The sequence below is a fragment of the Saccostrea echinata genome, unplaced genomic scaffold (assembly GCF_033153115.1).
Source record: "Saccostrea echinata isolate AGI-Se365-2 ecotype Australia unplaced genomic scaffold, CSIRO_AGI_Sech_v1 ptg000001l, whole genome shotgun sequence".
NCBI classification, from domain to species: domain Eukaryota; kingdom Metazoa; phylum Mollusca; class Bivalvia; order Ostreida; family Ostreidae; genus Saccostrea; species Saccostrea echinata.
Window position 1 is genome coordinate 5934121 of NW_026889750.1, and position 27563 is coordinate 5961683.

At 32.3% G+C, this 27563-nt stretch overlaps 1 protein-coding gene across 6 annotated transcripts; it reads right to left on the reverse strand.

Moving 5' to 3' along the window:
- Window positions 1-214: 214 nt before the first annotated feature.
- LOC133184220 (EF-hand calcium-binding domain-containing protein 4B-like) lies at window positions 215-27563 on the reverse strand. 6 transcript variants are annotated; one of them, XM_061319185.1, is made up of 22 exons: window positions 27466-27557; window positions 26429-26507; window positions 19492-19748; window positions 16277-16427; window positions 15786-15932; window positions 12864-12954; window positions 11089-11184; window positions 10137-10208; window positions 9830-9945; window positions 9185-9256; window positions 9047-9098; window positions 8615-8656; window positions 7874-7971; window positions 6480-6749; window positions 6155-6220; window positions 5068-5118; window positions 4879-4930; window positions 4434-4572; window positions 4087-4168; window positions 3205-3430; window positions 2004-2080; window positions 215-1756 (listed from the first exon to the last, which is right to left on the reverse strand). In XM_061319185.1, exons 3-22 carry the CDS (start codon window positions 19733-19735, stop codon window positions 1666-1668), a joined length of 2235 nt encoding a protein of 744 aa, XP_061175169.1. In that variant the 5' UTR covers window positions 19736-19748; window positions 26429-26507; window positions 27466-27557; the 3' UTR covers window positions 215-1665. The 6 variants fall into 6 exon arrangements, with proteins under 6 accessions (XP_061175169.1, XP_061175177.1, XP_061175185.1 ...); XM_061319193.1 differs by lacking the exon at window positions 8615-8656; XM_061319201.1 differs by lacking the exon at window positions 5068-5118.

Below are 27563 nucleotides of genomic sequence, written 5' to 3' on the forward strand. Positions count from 1 at the left end.
CATCAAAAGACATGAAATTTAATTTTAAAAGACAATATTGACCTGTGACATGTTTAATTTGATCTTGTATTAGTTCATATCCAAAAAATGCCTTCGAAAAAAAATAAAAAAATAAAATAATTTTTCTACCTACCAACCCCATTTTTTTCAGGCTGGTAGCAGGAAACAAGACTATTTTTTTTTGGCCTAAAAAAATATCATACTTTTGAAAAAGTTCTTTATAACAATATTTATTATCTGGAATGTTGTGCATGTTTAACCATGTTAACATGTATGATAAAAAAAAACTGCTTCCAACATGGAACAAACTTTAAAACCCTATGTTAAAAAAGTCATCGATTTTCATGACTACATTATAGCTTACCAGTAATATATTTTCTATCTAGTTTTTTCCATAAAATAAAATGTGTTTCAACAAAAATTAAAAAATCTGAATCTTTATATATTTTGTGCATATTATTTAAGATTAATTATAAACTTTCAACAAAATACCCATTCTAATACATGTAACATTCATAAATATAAAAATTTATTAAAACACTATGTACAAATTTATATGTACACATAGTAAAAAGCAACATTTCCCACAAGCATCACTGAAACATACTATGTATGTAAAGTGATATATTGCCTAATCAACAAATGGAAGAGTAGCTAGCAGACATCAACAATCATTACATTGGTTCAGGAATTCTACAAAGCAACAGTTCATGGAATCATGATACAGTCTTGGTACAGTGTAAAAAAAAAAAATTTAAAATTGTTTTGCTTGTTTTGATCTACATGTATATGTCATGAAAATTAATCAACATCCTTGACAAGGATCACAAAGGATCGATACATGTTGAATCTAAGCAAGATTCTTCTTGAAAATGTATAAATATCTCTATAAATGCCTTATTTTCAATAAGATAACTCTTTCTGGGATAAATAAAACTTCCCATTATAAACTTTCCTGTGGTGACCACAGATCAAACCTCACTTGTTATTCCTTCAAACCATCAACCAATCTGAATGACATGTAATGACATCACTGAATTAAAAAAAAATTATATACATGTATGTCAGACAACACAAATATGTACAGAAATAAAATAATGTAAGTGTTGATAAAAGTATTCCCCACAGAGAATTGATAAATATTTGCTTCAAAATAACAACTGAGAGTTTATGATTCTCCCATACATAAATTATGAAACAAGTTTGGAATTGTGTATATCATAAAATATGAAAATAAAATCTAAAATATTGCACTAAAATAATATTAATGGATTTCTGTAACCATGGAGATCAGTCATTATGGAACAGACATGAGTAAATGCAGTCAGCGTATTTTTTCTTTTCAAAAAAAAAAAAGAACAACAACAACAAAATTTTTGTTCTTAGAACACAGAGATCAAAGGAGGGACTTTCCAAGTCACAACTTTGGATAATGTCTAAATCAATACACATAAGAGATCCTGGAAGCATCAAAATGAAGAACATGCAGTGGCACTGTTCTGATTGTGGAAGTATAATATTTCTTGTCGATTTACTGAGGACTTGTGTAATGAAATATTCAACTGAAATATCAGAGGGGGGTGGGGTGGGGGGTTTCAGGAGAGAGTTGCTTTGTTTAATGTTAACAATGAGTATTCATGTTTATGATAATTTGTCCCATATCTGTCAACTGCAGCATCCTCCTTTTTGCTTTTTGTCAGAATCTTCCAAATGTACAGCTTTCTCTATTTCATCATCTTCTTTTTCTTTTAAAATTCTGAAATGGACAGTATTCAATATCACATTGTGTAATTCATAACCATAATATTTATTTCTGATTCTGAAAATACATGACTAGAATTTTTGAAAATCAATTTTCATAATAAAAAAAAAATTCAAACAAAATATATTAATGTGAGAGTAAGCATTAGAAAAAATATTTTTCAGCTTAGGATTGAATGAATAAAGTTTACACAGTTAAATTAATGTACATATATTTTCTGTTCTAAAACAACAATGGTCACCTTGCCAAAGCTTCCATGCATTCCTTGATGTTTGTTCCAGACTTGGCACTGACCTCAAAGAATGTGGCATCAAATTCCTATAGGAAAAATATTTTTACTAATTAAAATAACCTTTTATTAAAAAAATAATAAAGAAGATGGGTGAACAAGGCGGGCGAAGTGCCTACAGTGCGACAAACATGAAGTGAAAAATATAATCTCAATTATATAAAAATTTTCTTTGATATTTCATCTAACATTAAAGTATATTTTATGCTAAATTTCAACAATTTACAAAAATCTCACAAAGACTGAAATTATTTGCCTACGAAATAGCATACACACACTAAAGAGGACAAAAAGGATCATTTTCTCACACTTTAACAAGATTTTTCGATATGAGTGGGTCTTCGCTCCATTTTTTTGAAAGTTGATCCTAAAAGTTTGCATAAAAATATACATTTTTGGTTTACAAAAACATGGAGCAAAGACCCACTATACCTTAAAAGTACACTTTTATGACAAAGCATTCGTATCTTTCCGAGAAATACTTGAAGTCCATTAGGTCAAGGGTCATATCACAAACATGATTTAAATGCCACTATTCGTCAGGAGCTGCGTGGCGTAGTGGTTAGCGTGTTAGTCTCAAAACGATATGATACTCCGGATTTTTATTGATAGGGGTTCGAATCCCACGAATACCATTTTATTTTTTTTAATAAAAGAATAATTTTTCCGAGATTTTTTTTCTCAGAAAAGTTTTGTTAATCATAATTTCATAAATTTCAATAATGAGAACTTTATTTTAAATACTTAATTCGCAAATTGAATATGATTTTATTAATATCTGAAGCCATAGGCATTCTGCACGCCTTGTTCACCCATCTTCTTTCCATGATAAATGTTTCCAATTTCTAATACCGGACTTTTTAACATATTAATTTTGCTTCCAAATTCTAAAATCCAACAGCTCTTAGACCTGAAAACAAATATTCTACAGTAATTTACATTACACATATAAACCTCGGTAATCCTGATGTCATAACATTAATTTTTAATAATTATAAAGATGCGTCTCATCCAGATGCTTCATTAATTTGGACAGTGTGATTGGGAATAAAATTGTTCGGATTAATTAGACTAGAATATGTGATATACCGGGGTATTTGTTCCTTATCTCTTAATACAGAAACAAAAACGAAACACAACATTGTGTACATACAGCAGCAAGTTTGTTCCCATCTTTCGTTTTGATGGCTCTTCTGTCATGTTCCTCAATCAGATCTGTCTTGTTACCCACGACAACCAAGGCTGTTCCTTCCTCCACCCCCTCTTTTATGCTGGTCATCCAGTTTCTGACATTGGTGAATGTGGCTTCAGTGGTGACATCATACATTAGTATCACACCATCTGCTTTTCTGAAATACTGCTTGGTGATACTGCGAAACCTATTAATAGATCAACAAGAACTGCACTGAAATTGCTCATGAAAAAAATTAATTTACAATTTCCAGTTCCGATTTACAAAAAATACTTATAGATGACTCTGATTAACAAACTGCATAAGCTGGCTAATTATAAGTACCGGTATCATTGTTTGAAAATTTATCTTTCTAAACTGAAATCTATGTAAAAAAAATTTAATCACTCAGTGATATAATACCTACATCTTCACTGCAGAAGCAGATCACTACCTGACATACATGTACATGTATATGACTTACCATTCCTGGCCGACAGGTCACTACCTGAACATATTTATGACTTACTGTTCCTTGCTGGCAGGTCATTACTTGACCTATAAGTGACTTACTGTTCCTGGCCAGAAGGTCACCAAATGACCTGTTTATGACTTACCGTTCCAAGCCTGCAGGTCACCACCTGACCTATATATGACTTACTGTTCCTGGCCAGCAGATCATGATCTGACTTACCGTTCCTGGCCAGCAGTGTCACGATCTGACTTACCGTTCCTGGCCAGCAGTGTCACGATCTGACTTACTGTTCCTGGCCAACAGTGTCACGATCTGACTTACTGTTCCTGGCCAGCAGTGTCACGATCTGACTTGCCGTTCCTGGCCAGCAGTGTCACGATCTGACTTACCGTTCCTGGCCAGCAGTGTCCCATAGCTGTAGAACAATCACCTGACCTTCCATCACCAGACTCTTTACCTGGAAATCCACACCTGGAAATAAACATACCAAAACATTAAGAAACATCCAAAGGATACAATAAAATTCATTAAATACAAAAGTTCTGGAAAGGTAACTCAGCCAATCTTTGTTACACAAACTGAAGATGACATTATCTATTGCAAAAAAAAAAAGGACATTGGACAAAACTTAGTGGGAGTACCATTACTCTTTAAACAATTGCAATTTGTAAAAGAGGTTTTTAATTGATTGTTTGTACAAACTACAATTTCCATGCTAAATACATTGTATCTATACCTATAGTTGCACTGAATGTGGGGTTGAACTGGTCATTACAAAATCTGTGGATGAAGCTGCTCTTGCCAACACCCGAGTCTCCCACAAACACCACCTTAAACAACCTCTGTCTGGGGGGAGGGGTCACTTCCTCGTCAGTCTGTATCACAAAAACTGGCATTAATATACATGTACATACACATCACTGATGGGAAAAAAAGAATTATTTAAGGTCTCAATTTCTATAAACCAACAAGTTTATCAAAATTATGACATTTCTACAACATATACACATATGAATTTTTAATCAGTTGCACCTTTTTTAAACAATATACATGTATAAATATACCGTAGTGTTTGAAAGATAAATTCTTCCTTCTCAATGTTTTAAATACCAACAACTTCCTTCTTAAAAACATTATAAAGTGGAATTTTTTCCCCTTAATTATAAGATTAGTCATTATACCTTGTCTTCTCCAACCGGCTGTCCTCTCGGGGTTTCAGGGACAATTCCATTTCTGTACAGTTAGAAATAAAACTTCATCCTTTCAATACCTTTCATTTCAGAGTAAAATCATTAAATATGATGTAATCTTTTGAAGTATCAAAACCTCTTCTGAAATATATCAGTTATAAAAATCAAAACATCAAGTACCTAAAAGATGTTTCAAAAGTGTCCTCATAATTATTAATGTCAGTATCATCCCTGTAAGGAAATGTTAGTAGATTAATTAAAATTCACATGTAGGTTAGAATGGAATACACTAAAATGATGATATAATAATGTATAGAAAGATGAATTAGCAATAATAAGCCAAGTAACCAAGCCCATAAAAGCTCTATAATCACCTGTACTGGAGGCAAGCAGCTATTGCACCTCCACCCTCCACCACCACCGGTTTTGTAAATAAAATAACCCCTGGAGAACAACCAAAGGCACCAAGATGTGGAGTCAATATATCCGAAGACCCATGTAAGGTTGCATAATAACAAGCTCCCTTTATAGAACTGTATTCTCAGTGATGCTTTTAAACCATACACAGGTAACATATCACTGCTCAGAGGAAATTGTAGGCCACACCCTCTTTCCTGAATTTCCTCATCATTTTCAGTTAAAACTTCAGTTGCAGTCATTGTCACAAGGTGTTTTGTTTTTTGATGCCTAGGGGAATGTTGATCTAGATGCTTCATATAGTCCTCTATTGTCTCCACGAAGATGGATTCTCGCTTCTCACTTCCACCAAACAAATTTTCGTAGGCCGACGCCACCTGCTGGTCTATGTTGTCCCCGTCTTCCTCAATATCATCACTGAAATAGCTTCCATCACCAGTGACAGTAGTATTGTGCACACTAAGCAAAAACCAGGTGAGATTAGTGCTCTATTTCTAATGGTATACTACAATGGCTAGAATAAAATGTTAACAAACATGATATGAATGCTGATTATGCTCATCTACTCAATGATTTTTTTTTCAGGAAAAACTATAATTAGTTTTGGATGTCCTATATTTTCAAATAAGCTATTGTAGGGTAGATTTATCTCTAACATTTAATCCCAAATGATCACGTGAATTGATGAAATAATACTAAACATGAATTTCAGTTCCATGTATTGGTCTAATTGTTGGCAAATAAATCGCAACCCTTTGAAAATACAGTTAATATCTTTGTTACTGTATGGTTAGTTTTGTTATTCTGTCACACATGAGATCTCAGCATTACTTCAACAGTTTTTTTTTACCTATTTTCATCGACCACAGCTTTGTGTCCTTTCTTCCTCTGTCTTTTGTGCTGCTTGTGCCTCTGTCTGCAAAAAAATAGAACAAGTTTGGTTGAAATTGGCCCAGTGGTTCTCGAGAAAGAAGTCGAAAATGTGAAAAGTTTACAGACGGACAGACAGAAGGATGCCAGACAAAATGTGATTAGAACTTTCAGCTCAGGTGAGCTAAAAAATGCTAAGACGACCAAAATTTTACAAACCATACATGAACTCTACAATTATTCAAGATAGTCTTGTCTACTTGATTAACATGTAAACAATGACGCCTTCTGGATTTCAATCATACCTGGTACTTCTAACATTTATTTCCCCATCACTACTTGTGGTTTGATCCCTGCTATCAAAGACCTCTGAACCCTGCACTCCTATCCCATAATGACTATCTACATGATCAAGTGACTGTGTGAGCTGAGTTGTCATGACATCATCATCACATTCAATGTCATCGGTGATGTCTGTGATGTCATGAAGTGAATGATGATGTGGCTGAGATTTCTCTAGATCCTCGTCGTTCGAAAACTCCGAGATTGATTCTTGGGTGGAGTCCATTCTACCTCTGAATGATAGAAAAATTAATATACCTTCATTATACATACAGAAGACATACATACATGAAAGATATTACATCTTCACCTAAATATATATTTTTGTGATCTTTTATAAATTTTGAACACAAGTTTCTCTGTGACTTTTTATGTGAAGCATTCATTTATCTTTTTCAATCACTGGTGATTCTTTTTTTTTATAATTACATAATTTCAACAGATTTAAATTTAATTGAAAAAAAAAATCAAAACAATAATATTAAAAACAAGAGGCCCATGCGCCACAGCGCTCACCTGAGTAACTTTGGCCTTGCTGTTTTTCTCCTGATCCCCCCCCCCTCCGTAGTACTTATGTGGCCCCGCCCTACCCCCAGGGGTCATGATTTGAACAATTAGAATCTACACTACCCCAGGATGCTTCCACATAAGTTTCAGCTTTTCTGGCCCAATGGTTCTTGAGAAGAAGATTTTTAAAGATTTTTTCTGCATATTTCAATGTAAAACTTGGATTCCTAAATGTGGCCCTGCCCTACCCCCGGGGGTCATGATTTGAACAATTTAGAATCTAAACTACCCCAGGATGCTTCCACATAAGTTTCAGCTTTTCTGTTTAAGTGGTTCTTCAGAAGAAGATTTTTAAAGATTTTTCCTATATATTTCAATGTAAAACTTGGATTCCTTATTGTGGCCCCGCCCTACCCCCGGGGTCATGATTTGAACAATTTAGAAACTACACTTCCCTAGGATGCTTCCACATATGTTTCAGCTTTTCTGGTCCAGTGGTTCTTGAGAAGAAATTTTTTAATGACCCCACCCAATTTTTGTATTTTCTTGATTATCTACCCTTTGAAGGGGACTTAGCCCTTCATTTTTACAATTTAAACTCCCCTTTACCCAAGAATGCTTTGTACCAAGTTTGGTTAAAATTGGCTCAGTGGTGAGAAGAAGTCGAAAATGTGAAAAGTTTACAGACGGACGGACAGACAGACGGATGGAAGGACGACGGACAACGGGTGATCAGAAAAGCTCACTTGAGCTTTCAGCTCAGGTGAGCTAAAAAGTAATGATTTATTTAATTTACCAATTTGCAGTAAGACAGGTTCACAGTATTACATGTTATTCTCCTTGGTTTTACCTGCTTGGAGGGAAGTAGTTGCCAAGGATTGATCCTCGTTTGGCCGGGTCTTGGTTTCTGAAGCATTGCCTCTTCGCATTTGCTTCTGACTCCAAAATCTATAACAAGGAAGAAATCTCAATGAATTCTTTCATTCACAAATTAAGGAACTGAAATGTTATTTGCAATTTTCTGTATGTTGGAGATACCAGAAAAATTATTTTAACAAATTTAAATGGTTAAACATTTTTCTCTAGAAATCTTTTATAATAAAGGGTACTTTTCTGGAATTATAAACAAAATGTGAGGGCTACAACATAAAATCAGCTGTTTGAAGACCAATTCTACAATACTCTGAATCCATAAAATCTACATTTCCCAATCAAAATTAATTCATTTACAACTCATAGCTGATTGTGACCCCCAAAATGTGTTAAGTTTTACTTTGACACATTTTTTTTCTTTTAAGCAACTTGTGCTGAAGGCAAATTAATCATTTAACTAACATGCAGGATAAAAACACTGAAGTTAAATAAAAAGAGTGCTAATTTGTGCTTCTTAAATTAATTCTTCTTTTTTAATGAGCATCAGCGACACTGTTGATTGAACCATGCATGCATGAGTTCTTTTAATACCTAACTGCCATGCACTGAAACATTAAATTCAAATTAAGCAATCAAGAAAACAAGGTATTTTAATAGGAACTACAAAAAAGAAATAAAACTTCAACAAAGTAGGTCAGTGGGTCAGTGTTACTGTTACCTGGTGTAAATCATCTGACATCTCTGTGTCACTGACAGCACACTGACAAAATGACAAACTCACTGTCAGATTTCAAGTCAATTTAAAATCATAATACCCAATTGTTACCAACAATGACAGAAGTAGGACTACTGTATCTGAGTTTATCTGATAAAAGATGCATTAATTTAACTCATATTATATACATGTCTGTCTGACGGAAAAAGAAAACAGATTTTTAGTTATAAAATGCTTTGATATTTCATCCTATGGTTAATACATCTGCAAAACATCACGTTCTGTTAAGAAGGTACAGTGAGAGGAGAAAATATGTATTTTTCATGATGTACATTTTGAACCTATAAGTATCATATATCATAAAAGCCAAGTAAGTGTAAAACTCAGGGTATTTAGATAATAAACCTCATTGGGAGATAGAAAATGTATATGTACCCGCCTTGTTTCTGCCTCATCCTTGTCATCGCGAAGCTTCTTGTTTACATCTCTGTGGACAAAAAGGAAATCAAAAATGAAATACTACACAAAAGAAACTAATCTCAAACTTAGAGAAATTCAAAAAAAAAAAACTACCTCAGCAAATCAAGCTGTTTAACCAAACTTTCTCTTTCCAAAGCAATGTTTTCTGTTAAACGCAATGCTGCCCTGAAGAGTAAAAATATAAAACGTGAATTCATACACAGAACTTTCTAAATCATAAAATTCTCAAATGTGTGACATGTATTTTTAATTTCATCCTGATATGAAAATCATCTATATATATCATAAGTCTCCTGTAGGTATATGTTTCTTTTACTCTGACAATTTTCTTGAAACAGCTATGAGATATCTTGAACTTTGACCTCCTAAAGTGAGACCTCTATTCAAATGTATTTCCTCAACTAATTTACACTCAATCCTTTAAACCCAGATTTCACTTAGATTCATAATCCTTCAGAGTACTTTTTATATCTATTTCTGTAAAATCCTAATATATATTTTACTCTCAAAATATATACTCATTGTTTGCAGATGACATTTCATTGTCCTTGTTTGCAGTGTATGCATGAACCCCATCCTCTGGATGTTAAATGGCTGTAATGACCATGTGGTGCATTCATTGATTTTCACATGACACACGTTACATGCTAATCATTCATAGTTGGAATTAAAAATTGCTTGTTCGTGTAGTAATGTGGTATTCATTTTCCTATCCGAGAGACACCTGTAGCACATTACCTGGCTCTTTCTCGTTTTTCGTCTTTTTGTTGAGATCGTAGCTGACCAATATATGATTTTGATTCTTCAAGACTTTCCTGAGATCTCTCTAGCATTTCTTCTAAAGTTTCTTTCTCCTGAAAAATATTTTTAGTTCCATAATTTTCTTGTTACATGTATCATTTAAATCAAGTTTTGAAAAAGATAAAATATCCAAATTTCTTTAAGAAGAAAATTTAAGGCATGCAAAAAAAAAAAAAATCAAATTTGAGACAGCATATCCACATTTAATGATTGTATGTATTGGATTTGTGAAGAATCTCCAAACCTTCATTAATTTGTCATTTTCCAGTTTTGTTTCAGCTTCTGTTTGGTTTAATTCACTCATCCTTTTTTCCATCTGAAAGGCGAGACAGAAGTTTTTTTTATTCATCTTAAAGACAAAACTTAAACAAACAACATTTTCTTTTTACTTTTTAGCTATACATTTCATTGTATGTACCATACTTAATATTGATTGAATTCTACAGAGATTGAAAAGTTCTGAAAAAAGTTATTGTAAAAGCATGGTGTGATTCTGTGCTGCTGAAGAGGACAGAAATTTTATGATGGTGAATGTGACTTAATTATTACAGCCTTACATTTTATAAATATCTCAAAAATAGTTTTATGCACTTTCGTCTACAGTTCCCATCTCTTTTCTCTTTGAAAATTTTAATGTGCTTTTAAAAAATTAATATATTTTTTTGATTTCAAATATAACAAAATGAGTTATCAATTTTGGTTGCTAATAGATATAATTATCATGCATGATTACAGAAGAACATTAATTTGTAGATGTGTGGTTTTGTGTTGGTACTGAAAATGGAATACAATTTAAAGAAATGTCAGACAAAGATGTTCAATTTCAATAATTTCAATGATTCAGATATCCACATGTACATGTTTTTACAATAGTATAAACTTCTTCAGAATTAATTTCACTGCCCATTTACAGTATTGTGCAACAATTTTGTTAGTATTTCTATTTATCTACTATTTTTACCACATACATCAGTAAAGTCAAGTCTCCAATAAATCTGATAATTTTATGAAAGACAGTTAAAATTTGACCGAGTGCAAAAATTGCTTTTCTTTTCTATTTTTTCACACAAATAAACACACAAATACACCTCATAATTTATTAAGAAAAGAGCAATGCACATTCTTCTACAGTAAAAGAAAATGTTCTTTATATTGATTTAAAAATAATATCTTAGATTTATTACACATAAATATACCTCTTGGTGTTTAGCAAGGAGATCCTGTAGCTGCCTGTCTTTTTCTTTTAATTCTTCCTCCATTGCTTCTCTCAGCTGTCTCTCTTTTAACTGCTCCTAAATATAGGAAACCAAATAATTTAAATTTTTTTCAACCCAAAGCCATCAAAGATTTTGAATGAATTTAAGAAGAAGGTTTAAATCTAGAACTTCACTTCACATAACAGCTTATATATTTTTGATACCACTAAGATGATTTCTAAAGCTTAAATTTAAAGAGATACCTTGAGCTCATTAAAACACAACTGTCCAGGTAAATGATCATCATCAAAATCCATGATTTCTTGAAAAAAGAAATCAACACAAGGGAACACAATTATAACATGAAGAAGAACTCAAAAATAAATTGCTGCACATTTGTTACGGTTGTCCTATGTAAGCATACACCTGTACAGGTAATGGACAGGTAACACAGAATAATGGATGACCATTGAAATAAATTTAGAATGTGTGGGTTTAAGCTGGACATGTGGACGTGTCTACATGCCCTGACTAGAAGTTCTTCTTCATGGACCCAAATGTGATAAACACCTTGTCATCAATTCATCATAGCTATGCCATACAACACTAAAATTAATACCAACCTCCTATTAACCATCACAAACTGTAAACAGCTTTACAACAGCATGTACAACTATAAAACTTATGCCTGTAAATGGTGACTTGGAGAATACACTGGTACATAAATCATGATAAATCTGATTATAAAATCTTTTGAAGCTTTTGAAGTTCCCTTATAAGTCAAATATTTTATGAAAGTTTTATTAAAAGTCATATATTATCTTCTATACTCTATTGGAAATAAAATCTTTCTAATATTGATATATTTTTAGTGTCTTGTGGAACACAAAATATGAATACTGAAGCAATAAAATATAGGTATAAAACTGAACAACAGAGCAACATGTCAATGACCTGTCATAAACTTTTGTTATCAATCTGTCATGTTGTTATACATCAAATCTATAAATCAAACTGAAATTACTTCAACAGTTCAAAGGATGTTCCATTGGATTATCATTACATTTAAACAGTGCCAGCGCCGGCTACGTATTTAAATAGTAAACACTATCATTTTATTTGCTAGATCAGAATACTTACAAGCTGAATTAAATATAAATGTATGTAACCAGAAAATATAGTGAGGTCCAGTTTAGGAGGGAAAGAGTGGTATAGTTAGAATAGAAGCTAGAATACAGTGGTGACCAGATTGGATGGGTTGGGTTGTTTTTAGATTTTAGATTTCCCTTTATACAGTCCCTCCTAAACTGGACTTCACTCTATTTTCTGGTTAGCACTCTGTTCCCTATAATTCAGGATGACACTATTCCTCCTTTTAATTTGGCCACCATTCTATCCCCCTTCTATTCTGGACACCACTTTTTTCCCTTCATTTAAGACACCACTCTATCCCCTTTCTCTTTTTACAACCACTCATTCCCCTTTCTGATCTGCATAACACCCCCCCCCCCATTTTGGTGCCACTACTCTTTTGCTCTCTCTTTTCTCACCTTCATTAGGGTGGATTCTAGACCCCACCCTATCCCACCTTTTTTTCTGACCACTAGTGTATTCCATTCCATATTGGTCACCTGTCTATCCCCCTTCTTTTCTGGCCACCTATCCCCCTACTTTTCTGACCACTTATCCCCATGCTTTTCTGACCACCACTCTATTCCCCTTCTTTTCTGGCCACTATTCCATTTCTAACTCTAGTCACCACTATATCTCCCTACCTCTGTAAGAATCTTCTGTTTCTCCTGTTTGATTTGATATTCCATTTCTTCATACAGTTTCTGAATTTCCTGATCGTGAGCCGTGTTCTTACTACAGAAATAAAAGCATAAGCTTGTTAAATTTCCACCTCATTGACAGTCGTAACTTCACACACACATAAAAAAAAAAAAGAAGAAAAATCCACAAATTTTACAGGTTCAGCTAACATATGTGAAAGTTGTCTTTTATACAATGCACTGTTTATAAATCCTTTCTACCTTGCTGTTCAACAGGCTTTTACAGAGGACCCACCACATCAAGTGCTACTATTCTTAGTCATTTAAAAATTCCTCGACAGCTTAATAAAAAATCTTTGTTGAAGTGATTATGTCAAATTTGGGGAAACTGCCTGCTTGAAAGAGAAAGTCTCTGTTGTGTCAATCTGGGTCACTGACTGTCAGACAACATCCAACATAAAGCGATTATTATTCCTGCATAACTATGGCAGTTCAAGTGTAGAAATGTTCTACACTAAGTAGAAGCAAATAATCAAATAAAATATGTGTGCTATCCCTCATAGAAAAAATTCATTACACGATTATGTCACCACAGCTAATGCATGATGTACATAGCAATGCCTGTGGGTGTTTTTCTAGTTCTGATTATCTGCACAATTCACTTGTAAATTACTTCTTATTTAAACTTAACTACTGTTAAATTGAGTTCTAATGCAGGTTTAATTATCAAGTGAACATAATAACACATGGACAAAATACACTAAACAATTTTAAAATATAACCTTCATTTCTCAAAAATTGTTTTCTAATAAATGAAATATTTTGATAATTAACTGCTATACAAATAGTTCACGTCTACTACCTAGAACCTACCACACTAATTAATGTTGATCATCTCTAATGCCTGTCATCAACAAATACATTAATACAAAAGTAATGTATCAAAAAAGTAAAATTTAGTTCTAACCTGTTCTTCCAAATCATACACACACGTAAAAAACACTAAATCCAAAATATTCCCCGAATCAGTTAAATAAGGCAGAGAAAGAATATGTCACCTTTTTATGCCAGAATCATGCCGGTAATGTTAATCCAAATGCCTAATCATCTATGCATTAAAAAATTTAAAAAGCACTGTGCCCTATTCTAGTTAAATATATCTTTTAAAAATCAATAATGTAATAGGAGTTTCCCCTTCAAACCAGTCTTCTTATCAGTATTTTATTTTTTGTTGTCAGCAACACCCTAAAACATCCAGGTACCAGGTATATAGTAATGTCAGGCCCCATGTGGTCTGATATTGATAATGTCAAGCTAATAATCAGGTATTTTTAAAATGATACTAGGAACAAACTGAAATTTTATACAAGGGGCTCTGTCTATACCACAGATAATTCATTGAATTGTAATAATCCAACTTTTGCTAAAAAATTCTCCAGAAATTTAGAAACATTTTTTTTTTTAAATTTCTATAATCAATTAATGTGAACATGTCAGACTGAGACTGCAAGTCATCATAACTTATAATTCTACTTTTAACTTTTTAAAATCTTTTGCTTATCAGATATACAAGGATATAAGTTTATTACTTCTTTCCAAGTGAATTTACATTATTTTAAAGTTTGATTTTTCTTTTACAGTTTAAACTTGAATTAATTTAAAACAACAACATTTATCAATTGTGAACTAAGAAATATCACAATAGACACCAAAGCAATCTTAAGCCACTTATTACATGCATATGAGAAACAAATATCTACTTAAAGTTTGTACTGTAGTAACATTAGGATACACCCCTTAAACTCAGGACTCTGACTCCTTCCCTCCCCAAAGCAAGCCAAACTGAGCTTAATTTTGTTATCAAACTCAACAGATGATGCAAAAAAGATGATTCTACTACAGTCTACCATAGCAAAGAAACAACATGTGTATTTGCAGCAACAAGTAAAACACAGTGACCCCTACAGGGTTCGAAATTCACTATATACAACTCGCAAAACGCGAGTTAGAATTCCTAAACTGCGAGTTAAAAATTAGGTAACTCGCAATAACTTGCGAGTTGATTTTTTTTGCATTGAAACTGTAGCAAAATTATATAATATGACAGAACACAATGCTTTTGATTTAAATCAGTAATTTAAATAAAAGTCGCACTGTAGTTGTATTTTGTGTATTGTACAGTAGTTACATTTTCCTTAAGTTACACTTAACTTTATATGAAAATTGCGAGTAGTCTTATAAAATTGCGAGTTCACTTTCTTGGTACTCGCAATTATTTGCGAGTAGTAATTTTAGGGAGTTTCTTACCCTGCCCTATAATAAATCAACATATGCTGTAACAGTACTGTACCTCTCCCATTCATAATATGGATGTAATTATAAGTAAAAACTACATTGTCAAAGAATATCTCTATATTAAAAGTGTTCTCCAAAAAGGTAATTCAATCTCTATCGTTATTTGCTAAAAAAAAATCACAAAAATCTAGCTCTCAATTTGGAAATTTTATGATAATGACAAAACTATGTCCATATACATACAATATGTCATATATACATCATTTAACTGTACATTGATCCTTTGAAATGACATATGTATAAATGCTCCCTTTTTCTCATCATCATTCATCATGCTGAATATCAATTCCAAAAAAAAACCTAAAACATGTCAGTATTTATACCTCTGTCAATATGTTGTAAATTAATTTTCCTATAAATGTACATGACTATATGCATGGACAGGCATTACTTTAAAAAAATTTCCTAATTTTACTAGAATACTGTGAGCTCTCTCTCTCTCTTATGCATGCAGTTAACATTTATGCAACATTTGAGAACCAGATGTTACACACCGTTGTAGATTTAACACTGTATTTACAATGCACAAAGAAATCTCTCCATTTAATCAAAAGAAGTTTGTATTTATACCTTTTGAGAGCATTCTCCAGTGACTCAAAGTCTCCTCTGGCTCTCTGGATATCGTTGGACACTTTGTACAGGAAGTCCTCAAAGTTTGACATCAGCTCAGGTTCCTCATGTCGAATCTTCATCCATAGAGTTTTCACTGTGGCCTGACTACAACGGAAAATCACCTTTTACTATGTGCTTTTGTAATGGTGCGGATTCCATGTACATTATCAAAATAAAAATGATTTTTTTTTTTACAAGGCATTTGCTTTGACAAATTTACGTCTAACAATGCTGCAATCATAATTTATGGTATATTTAAATCAAGAATGTATTTGTCAATTTTGAAAAAAAAACATACATAACCCATTGAACAGGATTCAATTTATAGATCTGCATTATGCTTTTGAAGGTGATTCGCATATGATTGCCCTAATCTCAATCATGTCATAACTGTCAGTCCTAGCTATTACTGTTTACTTTTCCTCATAAACATTTACATCATTACTCACTCATCAATGACTTTATCCGCTCCTATGCTCTCCATCATGTTACTGAATTGTTTTTCCTCCTCTTCAGCCTTGTCGCCCATTTCTTCTTCGTAATTATCACTCAGATTCAGGCTGTCATTGTCATTTACGGGAGCATTTCCCAGATAACTTCCTGTTTCCAACATATTCCACACATTAGCCATTGTTTGTCAAAGAAAGGTAACTCTCTTTTGTTTTAAAGCTTTCACTTTCCATTTAATTAACTTAAGACTATATTCATTTTTATGAATACATGTAAAACATATTACATTAAGACACATCTAATTTAGAATAAATCAATAAATATATCTTATTAAAGTAAATATATATAGATATATTTATTAAATTTTCAATAGTGAAATACTGTAAGTGATATTTGAAAAAGATATTTTCCACAGTGAAAAATATCAAAATGATATTTTTCACTGTGAAAAATATCAAAAGTATGGCAAAACTCTTGATTTTCCTTCCCTTCTTGAAGATCTTATATAAAAAAAACTCCCAGTTAAAAGATGTATTAAATAAACAATCTTAACACAGACTGAGACTCCCAAAGTTTCTCCAAATTGTCAAAATCTGCATACATATGCTTACAATTTTAATCTAACAATCTCCTAATAACACATGTATCTTTGATGTCTCACACCTGCTCAACTACAATGTCACAGCCTGATACTGACTTACCAAAAGACAGAGGCAAAAGGAATTTTTTTAAAAATGTAATAAACAGAGAATTCAGCATTTTGTATTTGGATATGAAATTTATTGCACAAAGAGACATGATTTTTTTTTTTTTATTTCACTCATGCTTTGCACTCATGAAAAACAAGATGTGTTTGTGAAACCCTAATGCCCCAATATGGCAACTTATAGCAAAGGTTAAACTTTCTCAAATGCAAATCAAATATGTTGGTACCCAAAGTAAGGTCTTGTCTCGAGGAATATGAAAGCCCTTGCAGCAACCATTGAATAGATATTGAAAAGATTAAAGTTTTTCAAAAGTAAGTCAAACATCAAGGTCAAAATCAAATGGTCAAAATTAATGGTGCTCAACGAAAGGCCTTCTCACAAGAAATGTGCATGTGAAATATGAAAGCCGTGGCACCAATTGTTCAAAAGTTACAACCAAGGTTAAAGTTTTTCAAAAGTAGGTCAACCTCCAAGGTCAAGGTCAATGGATTAAAATTGGTGGTATCCAAAGGAAGGTCTTGTCACAAGGAATAGATATTTAAATATGAAAGCCCTACCTCCAACTGTTCTAATTATGGCCAAGATTAAAGTTTTCCAAAAGTAGGTCAACCTCCAAGGTCAAAGGATCAAAGTTGTTGGTTTCCAAAGGAAGGTCTTGTCACAAGGATTACATTTTTGAAGTATGAAAGCCATAAAACCAACCGTTCACAAGTTATGGCCAAGGTTAAACTTTTCCAAAGGAAGGTAAAACTCCAAGGTCAAGGTCAAAGGGTCAAAGTTGTTGGTATTCAAATGAAGGTCTTGTCACAAGGATTACATACTGTACATGTACATAAATCGGCGTATTCAAAATTTAGCGCAATCACTGGGTATGGAGTTGTTGGCGAAATCATGAATTAGCGCTATACATGAACGTGCTGTATATTGTATTTATAAATAATTTCTTAGCGGTATTCATGAATTAGCGCATCGTTGTCTGTGCCAAAGTCACTAAAATATGAAGCTCACTTTTTTAAGTACACATACAGTATGTGAAGTATGAAAGCCCTAGCACCAATTGTTCAAAAGTTATGGCCAAGTTTAAGTCACTTCAAGGTCAAGGTCAAAAGGTAAAATATGATGGTACCCGCAAAAGGTCTTGTCACAAGGAATACACATGTGAAATATGAAAGCTATAGCTCCAACCAATCAAAAGTTATGGGCAATGTTAAAGCGGACAAACAGACAGACGGACAGACAAGGCAAAAACTATATACCCCTGAATCTTCGATACGGGGGCATAAAAAAAACTAGAAATATGTCCATAGGACATGAATGCCCCGCCGAGGGTTTATTAGTAATGCAACATGAAAATTTGTATTAGTGTATGAAATTTCATGAGAATATCTTGAATAGTTTCTTTTAAAACTGAAATCTAAAAAGTTGCATATAGATGATAAATTCTCACCAAATTATGCATAAGTGCATAAGCTTACATAAATATATCTTAAATGGTTTCTTTAAAACTAAGCTAAATGCAAATTTAAGAAAAGTGAAGTCAAGGTCACAGGAAATTTCATGGTCGAACATTTTTGATGCAGTTGAATAGTTCTCACAAATACGTATCAGCATATTAAGTTTGATAAAAATATTTTGAATGGTTTACTTCAAACTGAACTAAACACTAATTTAAAATAAATGAAGTTAGGGTCAAAGGATGAGTCAAGGTCAAAAAATGTTGATGCAGTTGAAAAACTTACATCAGTATGTATTAGCATATGAAGTTTGATAAAAATATTATGAATGGTTTCTTTAAAATTGAGTTAAAAACAAATTGATAAAAGTGAGGCATCAGCTGACAAAGTTTGATAACTCTAGGCCTAATAGTATTAAAGTTATGAGCCGGACATGAAAAGCTAACAGACGGACGGATGGACATGAACGCTATAACATAATACGTCCCGTCTTAAGACGGGCATATAAAAATGAGAACAAGGTCAAAAAATGTTGATGCAGTTGAAAAGCTTTCATCAGTATATATCACCATATGAAGTTTGATAAAAATATCTTTAATGGTTTCTTTAAAAGTGAGCTATACACAAATTTAAGAAAATGGAGGTCAAGGTTAAAGGAAAGGTCAAGGTAAAAAATATTGATGCAGTTGAATAGCTCTCATCAGTATGTATCAACATATGAAGTTTGATTACACTATCTTGAACGGTTTCTTTAAAACTGAGCTAAACAATAATTTAAGAAAAGTTGGTCAAGGTCAAAGAAAAGGTCAGGGTCAAAAAACTTTGATGCAGTTGAATAGCTCTCATCAGTATGTATCAACATACGAAGTTTGTTTACATTATCTTGAATGATATCTTTAAAACTTAGCTAAACACTTTTTTAGGAAGTGAGGTCAAGGTCAAAGGAAAGGTCAAGGTCAAGGCTCTTATTTATTGGGAAAAACTCTTTCAAAGGATGGCCTAGCTGTATTCTTAATATCCTGATTAAAAATGAAAATAGATTAAGAGACTTACCGAAGCCCGATGTGAACTCCTCTAGAGTTAAATATCCATTCTTATCATCATCCAGCGAATCAAACACAGCCTCTAGTTGTTCAGGGTCAAGGTTCAACTCCATCTGCAGCCTCTGCATGTCACGCTTGGTGATGAAGCCCTTCTCTTCAATGTCACAAACAGCAAACAGCTCATCAGCTTTCTGTTTGGCCAAGAGCTCAACATCTTCCCGAGCATTGGGATCACCTCCTACAATCTGATGCATGATTTCCAGATTTCTGTAACAGAAAACTCAGTCCTATTACACAGAAAACCCTATATGGGATACTTGTATCTTTCTGTATAAAATGATTTTTTTTCAATACAACTGCAGTCTTAATAGAGGAGATTGGCACAAGACACGTGATATTTTGCCATACAATGTTTTCAAAAATGTTTAAGATGTACAGTCACTGTGGAAAGATGAATGAAATATTGTGAGGCCAAAAAATTTAAATCTTAATTTCACATTAATGCCGATTGTCTGTGTCAAGTTCATTCTGTGACCGGAGAAGTCAATCTCCATAAAAACTTGCCCATGGACAAGTAAACTTTTTTTTACCACTATGGAAAAGTGTAAAATAGATCCCCACAGAATTCATACAGTGATGTGATTTTTATAAAAATAGCAAACATCTAATTAATATTTAACTTCACAATCTTAAGGGCTCAGTTATACTGCACTGAATATTAATAAATTAATAGACAAGCGAGATTTCAGTTAGAGAGTAATTTTTCATGAATTAACAATTAAATCTTTACAAGTCAGTATTTTATAGCTACTTCAGTCTTGATAATAAAGCTCTACAATTTTCTTTATATCTGTGCAGAGTCTGAAAAGTAGAAAATGTATTCAAAAAACTTGTCCAATGGAAAAGTGGATATTTTAGTTTATGTTGAGCCCTGCAGGCCAACAAATTTAATGGCAGGCAGGTTTTTTTTTTTTTTTTTTTTTTTGGTATTCTTATAATACTCAATATTAAATAATGTTATCCAAAACTTTTTTCAATAAGAAGTATGTTTTTTAATAGAGTATGTGAAAAGGGGAATAACTCTATTTTCTTTTTCAACTAAATTGAGCTATTCTCCTGTTGAATATATGCAAATATCAATGTGTTTGACTTAATATTGAAATGTCTTAAAAACTAAGTGGTTTTTTTTTTTTTTTTTTTTTTTTTTTTTTTTTTTTTTTTTTTTTTTGCCTAATTTCTGAATTAAACATCTACATATATATACCCATGAATTATGTTAATTTTAATCCTCGATCATTTCACACAAGAAATTTTCTTATCTCTTCGACAGACATTAACTTTTTATTCTCACTTGTAAATTGGGCAACTTAACTCAAAAATTCACTTGCTTGAACTTTTATTATTTTGGATTGCTCAATATCTAGTGATCAGTTTCTATTTTAACATCTTCATGACAGTCAAAAGGTCAGCTTTGTTGTGATGCTGTCATAAACAAAAACTTTGCATAACCATCATGCTTCTTAACTTTATTCTTAATACAAATGTACTTTCAAAATGAAAGTGTGACCAATCCCCTCACCCAGTTTGTACTGCTCAACATCTGAAGTGTTTAGAATTAAGCTAGCCTGGGACAAGTTTTTTTTTTAACCTTTCAAAACTATAAGGTCAACATTTATTCACAACAGCAAGCATTTATAATGATTTTTGAGCTATTTATTTGCCAGGATTTCAACACAAAATTTGCAGATCACTTGGGCACCTCTTAAAACTACAATTTTATCATGACCTTCTAAGATATCATGCTAGATAAAAACAGCATTACACCAATCACATAATTTAGCAAATGTACACATTTGAGGACTTATTTCAGCATTATTCATTCCTTGCATCCTACACTCTGGCTAAAGTGCATTAATCCAGGATTAATACCAACTAAAATATATAATCTTACATGTTGACATAAATGCAAATACAGAGTGACATTACTTTTAAATATACATTTAACTTATAGTCAATAAACTACAATGATTTTGATCATGCTTAAACAAGAAAACATGCTGCATTTAAAAGTTTTCAAAACAACCTTTCTCTTTAAATTGAAGAAAAACCAATCACAATCAATTATTAAGCAAATTAAGATTTGCTATCGAACAACTCAACATCAGAGGGGCATCAGTGGAACAGACAAACTCTCTTAAATCAAATCAATGTTACAAATATAAAAAATTGTTCATTTTCAACTAAATCAATAAGCACATGCATCTATCACACAAAAAAGTTATACTTTCAGATCAAAAACAAGCTGAAGACATTAAAAATCATGAAAAATTTACATGAACTCATTTATTTTGTTTCTTTGATGAATTAACTTTTAACTTACAAAATATTCCACCTCAGATTTCAATGCATCTGATAACAAATGCACTTCAGAGCTTCCAAGAAAGGTGAAAAAGTCTGTCCTGAACTCGAGAACAACTGCTGCACGCCTATTGTGATTGAGAATCAAGGCTACTTTGAAGTGGGTTATCAGTTTTACGATAGAGTCTCCCCCTCTTGTTATGTCATCAAGCAGGGTTTGAACGATTGGATATCTTCACAGCATAGGTAAAACATATCGATTTTTAAAGAATCAATTGGTGACTACTGCAATTTTACTTCCTCAAAAAAAATTCTGAAAAGTATGATTTTCAAACTGATAATAAATGAATCTGTACTTCCCGCTGTCAATGACTGCACTTGAAAAAGGAGCCAGATTGAATTTAGCACTGTGCAATGGTAGCTTAAAATGTGGTATATGTATTTATTTCATGACTGCACACTTTAAAAGAGAGCCAGTTTGATTTTACCACTAAGCAATATGGTAGCTCAAAATGTGGTATATGTATTTATTTCATGACTGCAAACTTGAAAAGGGAGCCAGTTTGATTATACCACGCTGCAATATGGTAGCTGAAAATGTGGTTCTGACATGTATTTATTTCATGACTGCACTTGAAAGGGAGCCAGATTGGTTTTACCATAGTGCAATGGTTGCTCAAAATGTGGTACATGTATTTATTTCATGACTGAACTTGACAAATGAACCAGATTGATTTTAACACTTTGCAATGGTAGCTCATCAGTTAATTTACAGTTGAACTTTGGTATCTCAAACATGGATATCTCAGATACCATGGATACGTCGAAGTGATTGGAAGTCCCAAACCCTTTTTCTTTAAGCAGTCAGGGGCATGTTGGAATCAAGTTATTTTTTAAAATAACTTTTTTAGGTTACTTGAGTTATTTATTACTAAACAAAGAAATAACTCATTTGAGTTAATTCTTAAAACGTAGAATGCCTATCAATATTGCAAAAAAACATCAATATTTTGAGTTTGCTGCTGATTTAACATGATGTAAGACTGAGAAAATTGTAAATAGATGTACTTCTTTTAATAGACTCAACAGACTTCATATCTCCTGAGCAGATATAATGATATTTATCAAAATATCATGATATTTTTCAGGGAAAAATAATTCCATTTCATGAACATTTCAGAGGTCAATTACACAACTTCCGCCAATTTTGCCAACAGTGAGACTAATTTTCCTAAAATCCTTGGATATTACTGTACAATCTCTATGTCTTACATTCTTTGTGCAAAGCTGTAGATTTTTGTACAAGAGTTCTAAAGTAAAGTTGGTTAAGGTTGAAATAACTGAAATAAGTTAGGATTTGTTGAATTTCAACTTGTTAAATCTAAAAGAATTTCAAAGATTACTCTTACTGTCATGAATCTTTTCCATCTACTTAATAACCCAAGTACAACATGAATAAAGCTTTTCAGATACCAGTAGGTTTAAAATAATGAATAGTAAAGTATCAATAACTGGAATAAGTTACTGAAGAAAAGCATAATCAGGGAAAGATAACCCAAAATAATGACATTTAATAACTTAAACAAATTATTTTAAAAATAACTTGTTTCCATGATGCCCTTGACTGTTAAGTTTTTTACCCTCAATATCTTGAACACAGGAATATTTCGAAGTTTTTTTCTTTGTCCCATCAAGTTTGAGATAATGAGGTTTGACTGTATTTAGAAATGACTGCAGCAGTCAAAGTCAAGTTTCAGTGGTTTGACTGACTTGATAATGAACTTAATTTGTAGTATTGTCAAAATTTAAGTCCCTAACAGAAGTTCCTGTACACATATATATACATTGTGTGGTGTCCTTCCAAATTGAGTGATTATATATAATAATCTACAAAGGCAAACGTCAATCTTAACATTTTATTTTAGTTAATAATGCAATTGATTCGGACAAAAATTCCAAAATCAAATCTATCTTACATTTATTGATTTAAAGCAATCCAGAAAAGCTGCTGATTTTCTCAGAAAATACCTGAGATCACAAAAAATCAAGTTATCTTATCCAGAATTCCCAGTACCGGAACATTCCTTACATGCAAGTCCTTCAGAACCATGTTTACATTCCAATTATGTCAGCTAGACTCAAAACAAAGAGGGTGGGAGACTTCCAGATTTAAAAATTACAAGTTCTTATCATACATGCATATACAACTTCTATATATATATGTAAAGTTTGCTTATTTGGATGGAGAGGGTATTTATAGGCATATTGCCTGTTGCACAATCCCATCAGAATTCCTGAATAAAATTTGTATAGAGGAAAGTTTGCTTATACAAATGTATTAAGGAAACTAAAGGATGCAGAGTCAGAGTGTGAACAGGGTTTCAAGGACATAAACTAGTTTTTGTATAATAAAATAGTATATTAATACATAGAAGAAGAAAAAAAATAATTATCCCTGGTTGTGATTACAATTTCATCGATATGCAAATTGGACAATAATGTCATTACATTATTTATCAGGCGTTATATAAAATATCATCTACATATATGTCTGCTACAAAGTATACATCCTTTAACTCCCCATATTCAGAAACTCTCAACACTTCCAGCAAGTATTTAAGCCTCCCTCTTTTTTTTCTTCTTAAAACAGCAAGAAAAGAGGAAACATCTGAAACCTAACAATCTTGAACATGCAAAATGCACTAAGAAAGACTTATAGCAGTGAAAGATAATGTACGTGTGTATGTGTTTATCTTAAATTGCATTCGTTTACATTACATAAGTTATCAATGTTTATCAAGGTATATCCCATAAACCCCTGCTGATTTTAATCAGTAATTTATTTACTCAGTCTTACCTGAAGCTATAAACCAAACTCCCACAAGCATATAAGTAGTCTATCAAACACAGGTACACAATTTAACATTTGGGTTTATGTTCGACATGCATAAACTTAGTCTTCTGAAGGTATAATTTGTCAACCACATTGCACATGTGCAGCATTTCTATTTAGAATAAAGGCATCTTATTTCAGAACTTATATGCAAATCTAAAACTGGAGAAATTTGTAACAAGTTTCACGCTGCATAGGGAAGGAAGACAAAATGCACGCTGACATAATTGTAGTGATGTACATCAATTCACATTGACAGGAAATATTTATAACATAGTACATATATATATATATATATATATATATATATATATATATATATATATATATATATATATATATATATATATATATATATATATATAAAACATTTCACTCCAATACATAGGTATCAAAACAAAATTACACACATTTGGTCAAAGACCAATAACTTGTATTTGGCCCTGACTTCATCTATAGATGTAAAATTATTTATTCTGTTTTTCCTTATTTTTTTTTTCACCTGGGACTTACCTGGTCTATATCACCTGTGTTTTATTTGGATCTCTTGACTTTAGAACTATGTAATGTTACAAAGAAGTGGTTGGTTATGTAAGGTTGCAATGACATTGTCACTATATGAAGGTCTTTTCCATTGTGTTCCAAAGTCATAAAACCACTGACAAATGAACAGTATTGTCCTAGTCATTGATATATAAATCTTCCTTTGCATTCAAATAGATTTGATCTCTACATGTCTAAGGGGATAAAAATAAAAGTTCTCAATTTCTAAACATTATTCATTCTTATGACTGCATGCCTATAAAAAATAAGAGAAACTTCCTGTTCTACATGAAAATACCCAGGGCATCTAAAATTTTCTGTTGCATCTGTCAATGAGAAACCATATCATATGAAATCTGGGGAAGCACACTGGGCAAGTATCTTTCCTGAAGAACTTTATTATTTTTAGTACAACAGGAAATACTGGAGATGGGCTAGTAGCTCAGTGGAAAGAGGATCAGAGGTACCGAACTCAGATCAAACATGATCACTCTTACACATACATGTAATTCTTCCTGTTGTGATTTAAAGCCTAAGAAATTCCACAGATTGCATCAGACAGAGATGGTGTTTTCAAGAGTGGAAAACCTCTAGAAAAGGGTAATGATGTGATGGAACCAGGGTATATATTCCTGTTAGCTTCAACAGAACTGACAGAACTGCTCATTTCATAGGAGGTCCCAGTTTCCCAATTTAGCCCACACTTTTCTTTTTTGTTTACACAATATGCTATACATGTACTTCAATTAATAAAAGTTTATAGATGTATATTGTCATGCCTTGTTAATCCCAACACTTGTTTTCATGCAAACAAATGATCCATATTATTGGCATCAGGATTTAACAAGGCTCTACTGTACATTACTTTTCAGAACTAAATAAACTGTAGTAACTATCATAATAAAATATCAACCCAAAAAAAATTGTCAAGGAGTATAATAGAGATGTATTAAAAAAAATCATATAATCTTAAAAGTTTTCATGATCTAGACTATTTTTCAGTGCATGAACACACATACATGTAAATAACAAAGGCAAGAGACTAGATAGAATGTGTTAAGAATTAGCTGACAAAGAGTACCACTGCCCAGAAGTTAACCAGTATTAATACAAGTTTGTACTGTAACACACAGAACCAATAACATGTGCTTACCTGAATCTATGATGCTACATCTGAAGGGATTTCTAAAAAGTCTGCCATTTGTTGACGGGTTTCATTCTAGTATTTCAGCCTACAAGAGACATATGTCACATATTATAACAATTTAGAGGGAAATTGTCTCACTTCACTATAAAGTTTTATTGATTAATTTGCTATTAACAGCTGTTCCCTCTTTTTTTTTTTTCAAAAACCCTTCAGCATAAATCAATCAAGATTTCAACAATTCTGTGTATTTAAATCTGATTCATACATTGTTTGCTGTAATTTTTTATACCAGCCTTCAGTATAATTTTCATTGAATTTTCATACTTCGTGACAAGCATTTTTATCTCTTTTATCTTAAATTGAAAGAAATATCAAGAAAGGCCTTGTACACTGAAATAAACTGTCGTAATCAATAGTACATATCATAATGTGCAGTGAGATAGGGAAATACATGTACAGTTATTGTACACATGCACGTACAAAGTGCATTTTACATTGAGTTTCTTATCCATAAATACACTAAATCTATATCTGAATGAATCTCTAAAACATTAAAATAATTATCTGATGATTCATCCACAATTAAATTCTTAATCTGTCATGAATTCTATCTAAAAGTTCCAAAATGATTTTAAAACATATAAATACATACTCTTTGCAACAATGACTGGGAGGCTAGAAGAGTTTTCTGACAACCAAAAATCACTTGTCAAACAACAACTTATAAGCCACATTCAGATATTTATTCATATTCAACAATATATATATATATATATATATATATATATATATATATATATATATATATATATATATATATATATATATATATATATATATATATACCTGATGTCAATATGTGTTCCTATTGCCATCTATACATATTCTACACGTACAACATGAGGTTACCTTATACCAAGCTGAGAAGCCATTAATGTCACCAACCTCGATACAAAGCCATGGTTTATTGTTGCCCTAACATCGATACACAACATATGCAAGCTGGGGCTTCATAGAGTTGGACCATCAACAAAGTGAATTACCTGAATCAGAATCCCTGACGCATGAACTTGTAGGTCCTCCCCGTTAGAATGGACGCAAGTGCTGCCGCAGCTGTTCTTTGTGTCCCCTCTTGTACAGG

What these genes read in the sequence shown, in the direction of transcription:
- LOC133184220 (XM_061319185.1), bottom strand. Translation starts at nt 19,735, where the DNA reads ATGCATCAGATTGTAGGAGGTGATCCCAATGCTCGGGAAGATGTTGAG. An exon ending in GGAGTTCACATCGGGCTTCG is followed by an intron (nt 16,428 to 19,491) that starts GTAAGTCTCTTA and finishes TGTTGGAAACAG; the next exon opens with GAAGTTATCTGGGAAATGCT. An exon ending in ATAAATGTTAGAAGTACCAG is followed by an intron (nt 6,221 to 6,479) that starts GTATGATTGAAA and finishes ATTTTTTTGCAG; the next exon opens with ACAGAGGCACAAGCAGCACA.